General features: G+C 48.2%; 1 protein-coding gene across 4 annotated transcripts in view; it reads left to right on the forward strand.

Annotated features, from left to right (window-relative positions):
* Positions 1–237: 237 nt before the first annotated feature.
* LOC127932034 (poly(rC)-binding protein 2-like) overlaps positions 238–5,151 on the forward strand; it is a 77,690-nt gene continuing 72,776 nt past the window's right edge. For all 4 annotated transcript variants that reach the window (XM_052526201.1, XM_052526202.1, XM_052526203.1 and 1 more), the window contains exon 1: positions 238–369. In XM_052526201.1, coding sequence (XP_052382161.1) covers positions 262–369 — 108 coding nt within the window. In that variant the 5' untranslated portion in view covers positions 238–261. The remainder of the gene's footprint in view (positions 370–5,151) is intronic.

Raw genomic sequence — 5,151 nt, forward strand, 5'->3', positions numbered from 1 at the left:
GTTCAGTTCGCTGGGATGCCTTGTAGTAACAATAAATTACCGTTAATCAATGATATCAATGTTTTATCCTTCCTTACAGAGAGCTGTGAGGAGAGACCCCCTCTGTCATTCATTTTAATAATCAATAATGAATATAATCAATGATATCAATGTTTTATCCTTCCTGTGTGTCCCTACAGAGAGCTGTGAGGAGAGAGAGAACCCACCTTCACCCTGAGAGTCTGTCTGTCTGTCTGTCTGTCTGTCTGTAGAGCATCTTCCATGCGTCTACCTGTGTCTCATTCCCACATCAACATGAACTGTGAGCAGGACTTTGAAGAGGGGGGCATGAACGTCACCCTCACGCTACGGCTCCTCATGCACGGAAAGGTAGGTCTCACATTGGGCTGTTGCGGTGACCGTATTACTGCCACACCAGCAGTCATGAGACACCACCGGAGTGAAATGCTACTTGACCATTGAGTGGTAATCTCCATTTATGCACTCTGGACAAGTCACTAACGATCATCGGGTCGCTAACGGCCTGGTACTCAGGGCTCTATTGTCCCTGATAACCTCTCTGACATCAATGCAAATGAGATGGTGAAAATCACATCAAAACACTTATCATCAAAACAGTATCAGTGCTTTTTAAAACTCACCTCGCTGTGATCGATACACGTGAAGAAAGAAGTTCAACAACAGGTTGAAACTGAGTGGGGAAAACGTGGTTGTTTCAAAGCCAAACACAGCAAAATGGACAGCTGCTTTCTAAGGTGATGATTCATTCAAAACATCTGAAATTAATTCAAAACAACTGAGTTTAAAATAATGATTATGCCCCTTATATAATACATAGCTACGGCACAAAACAACACATTTAAAACATCTTCTTTAGGGACAGAACAGACGTTTTTTTAATCTTGTCAGCTCAGGGATTCAATCCAGCAACCTTTCGGTTACTGGCCCAATGCTCTAACCACTAGGCTACCTGCCGCTCTAACCACTAGGCTACCTGCCGCTCTAACCACTAGGCTACCTGCCGCTCTAACCACTAGGCTACCTGCCGCTCTAACCACTAGGCTACCTGCCTCCTCTAACCACTAGGCTCTCTTCCTCCTCTAACCACTAGGCTACCTGCCTCTCTAACCGCTAGACTACCTGCCTCCTCTAACCACTTGGCTCTCTTCCTCCTCTAACCACTAGGCTCTCTTCCTCCTCTAACCACTAGGCTCTCTTCCTCCTCTAACCACTAGGCTACCTGCCTCTCTAACCACTAGACTACCTGTCTCTCTAACCGCTAGACTACCTGCCTCCTCTAACCACTAGGCTCTCTTCCTCCTCTAACCACTATGCTCTCTTCCTCCTCTAACCACTAGGCTCTCTTCCTCCTCTAACCACTAGGCTACCTGCCTCTCTAACCACTAGACTACCTGTCTCTCTAACCACTAGACTACCTGCCTCTCTAACCACTAGACTACCTGCCTCTAACCACTAGGCTACCTGCCTCTCTAACCACTAGGCTACCTGCCTCCTCTAACCACTAGGCTACCTGCCGCTCTAACCACTAGGCTACCTGCCTCTCTAACCACTAGACTACCTGCCTCTCTAACCGCTAGGCTACCTGCTCTAACCACTAGACTACCTGCCTCCTCTAACCGCTAGACTACCTGCCTCCTCTAACCACTAGACTACCTGCCTCTCTAACCACTAGACTACCTGCCTCCTCTAACCACTAGACTACCTGTCTCTCTAACCACTAGGCTACCTGCCTCTCTAACCACTAGACTACCTGCCTCTCTAACCACTATACAACCTGCCTCCTCTAACCACTAGACTACCTGCCTCCTCTAACCACTAGACTACCTGCCTCCTCTAACCACTAGACTACCTGCCTCTCTAACCACTAGACTATCTGCCTCCTCCAACCACTAGGCTACCTGCCTCTAACCACTAGACTACCTGCCCCTCTAACCACTAGACTACCTGCCTCCTCTAACCACTAGACTACCTGCCCCTCTAACCACTAGGCTACCTGCCCCTCTAACCACTAGGCTACCTGCCCCTCTAACCACTAGACTACCTGCCTCCTCTAACCACTAGACTACCTGCCTCCTCTAACCACTAGACTACCTGCCCCTCTAACCACTAGGCTACCTGCCTCCTCTAACCACTAGACTACCTGCCTCTCTAACCACTAGGCTACCTGCCTCCTCTAACCACTAGACTACCTGCCTCCTCTAACCACTAGACTACCTGCCTCCTCTAACCACTAGACTACCTGCCTCCTCTAACCACTAGGCTACCTGCCCCTCCAACCACTAGACTACCTGCCTCCTCTAACCACTAGACTACCTGCCTCCTCTAACCACTAGACTACCTGCCCCTCCAACCACTAGGCTACCTGCCTCTAACCACTAGACTACCTGCCTCCTCTAACCACTAGACTACCTGCCTCTCTAACCACTAGACTACCTGTCCCTCTAACCACTAGGCTACCTGCCGCTTTGCAATTTAAAAAAAACTTAGTTTCCCAAATGAAGCACTGGGTCGCTGCAGAAACAGTGTTAGAGAGCCCACAACATATAGAGTCTGGGCAGAATATCACCTGTTGCACTGCAAAATAACCAGAGTAGCCTACCTGATAAGTGGTCTCCATTAACCAGAGTAGCCTACCTGATAAGTGGTCTCCAACCCAGAGTAGCTACCTGCCTCTCCATTTACCACTAGACTACCTGATAAGTGGTCTCCTCTAACCACTAGCCTACCTGATAAGTGGTCTCCATTAACCAAAAGCCTACCTGACAAATGAGCACTGGGTCCTGACAGAAACCTCCATTAACCAGAGTAGCCTACCTGATAAGTGGTCTCCATTAACCAGACCTGATAGTTCTCCAAACCAGAGTAGCCTACCTGATAAGTGGTCTCCATTAACCAGAGTAGCCTACCTGACAAGTGGTCTCTATTAACCAGAGTAGTCTACCTGACAAGTAGCCTACCTGATAAGTGGTCTCCATTAACCAGAGTAGCCTACCTGATAAGTGGTCTCCATTAACCAGAGTAGCCTACCTGATAAGTGGTCTCCATTAACCAGAGTAGCCTACCTGACAAGTGGTCTCCATTAACCAGAGTAGCCTACCTGACAAGTGGTCTCCATTAACCAGAGTAGCCTACCTGACAAGTGGTCTCCATTAACCAGAGTAGCCTACCTGACAAGTGGTCTCCATTAACCAGAGTAGCCTACCTGACAAGTGGTCTCCATTAACCAGAGTAGCCTACCTGATAAGTGGCCTCCATTAACCAGAGTAGCCTACCTGATAAGTGGTCTCCATTAACCAGAGTAGCCTACCTGATAAGTGGTCCCATTAACCAGAGTAGCCTACCTGATAAGTGGTCTCCATTAACCAGAGTAGCCTACCTGATAAGTGGTCTCCATTAACCAGAGTAGCCTACCTGATAAGTGGCCTCCATTAACCAGAGTAGCCTACCTGATAAGTGGTCTCCATTAACCAGAGTAGCCTACCTGATAAGTGGTCTCCATTAACCAGAGTAGCCTACCTGATAAGTGGTCTCCATTAACCAGAGTAGCCTACCTGACAAGTGGCCTCCATTAACCAGAGTAGCCTACCTGACAGTAGCCTACCTGACAAGTGGTCTCCATTAACCAGAGTAGCCTACCTGATAAGTGGCCTCCATTAACCAGAGTAGCCTACCTGATAAGTGGTCTCCATTAACCAGAGTAGCCTACCTGATAAGTGGCCTCCATTAACCAGAGTAGCCTACCTGACAAGTGGTCTCCATTAACCAGAGTAGCCTACCTGATAGAGTAGCCTACCTGACAAGTGGTCTTCATTAACCAGAGTAGCCTACCTGACAGAGTAGCCTACCTGATAAGTGGTCTCCATTAACCAGAGTAGCCTACCTGATAAGTGGCCTCCATTAACCAGAGTAGCCTACCTGATAAGTGGTCTCCATTAACCAGAGTAGCCTACCTGATAAGTGGCCTCCATTAACCAGAGTAGCCTACCTGATAAGTGGTCTCCATTAACCAGAGTAGCCTACCTGATAAGTGGCCTCCATTAACCAGAGTAGCCTACCTGATAAGTGGTCTCCATTAACCAGAGTAGCCTACCTGACAAGTGGTCTCCATTAACCAGAGTAGCCTACCTGATAGAGTAGCCTACCTGACAAGTGGTCTTCATTAACCAGAGTAGCCTACCTGACAGACTAGCCTACCTGACAAGTGGTCTCCATTAACCAGAGTAGCCTACCTGATAGAGTAGCCTACCTGACAAGTGGTCTCCATTAACCAGAGTAGCCTACCTGACAGAGTAGCCTACCTGACAAGTGGTCTCCATTAACCAGAGTAGCCTACCTGATAAGTGGCCTCCATTAACCAGAGTAGCCTACCTGATAAGTGGTCTCCATTAACCAGAGTAGCCTACCTGACAAGTGGTCTCCATTAACCAGAGTAGCCTACCTGATAGAGTAGCCTACCTGACAAGTGGTCTTCATTAACCAGAGTAGCCTACCTGACAGAGTAGCCTACCTGACAAGTGGTCTCCATTAACCAGAGTAGCCTACCTGATAGAGTAGCCTACCTGACAAGTGGTCTTCATTAACCAGAGTAGCCTACCTGACAGAATAGCCTACCTGACAAGTGGTCTCCATTAACCAGAGTAGCCTACCTGATAGAGTAGCCTACCTGACAAGTGGTCTCCATTAACCAGAGTAGCCTACCTGACAGAGTAGCCTACCTGACAAGTGGTCTCCATTAACCAGAGTAGCCTACCTGACAGAGTAGCCTACCTGACAAGTGGTCTCCATTAACCAGAGTAGCCTACCTGATAAGTGGTCTCCATTAACCAGAGGAGCCTACCTGACAAGTGGTCTCCATTAACCAGAGTAGTCTACCTGACAAGTGGCCTCCATTAACCAGAGTAGCCTACCTGATAGAGTAGCCTACCTGACAAGTGGTCTCCATTAACCAGAGTAGCCTACCTGATAAGTGGTCTCCATTAACCAGAGTAGCCTACCTGACAAGTAGCCTCCATTAACCAGAGTAGCCTACCTGACAAGTAGCCTCCATTAACCAGAGTAGCCTACCTGACAAGTAGCCTCCATTAACCAGAGTAGCCTACCTGACAAGTGGCCTCCATTCGTTATTCAGAG

This window comes from Oncorhynchus keta, chromosome 10 (assembly GCF_023373465.1).
Source record: "Oncorhynchus keta strain PuntledgeMale-10-30-2019 chromosome 10, Oket_V2, whole genome shotgun sequence".
Lineage (NCBI taxonomy): Eukaryota > Metazoa > Chordata > Actinopteri > Salmoniformes > Salmonidae > Oncorhynchus > Oncorhynchus keta.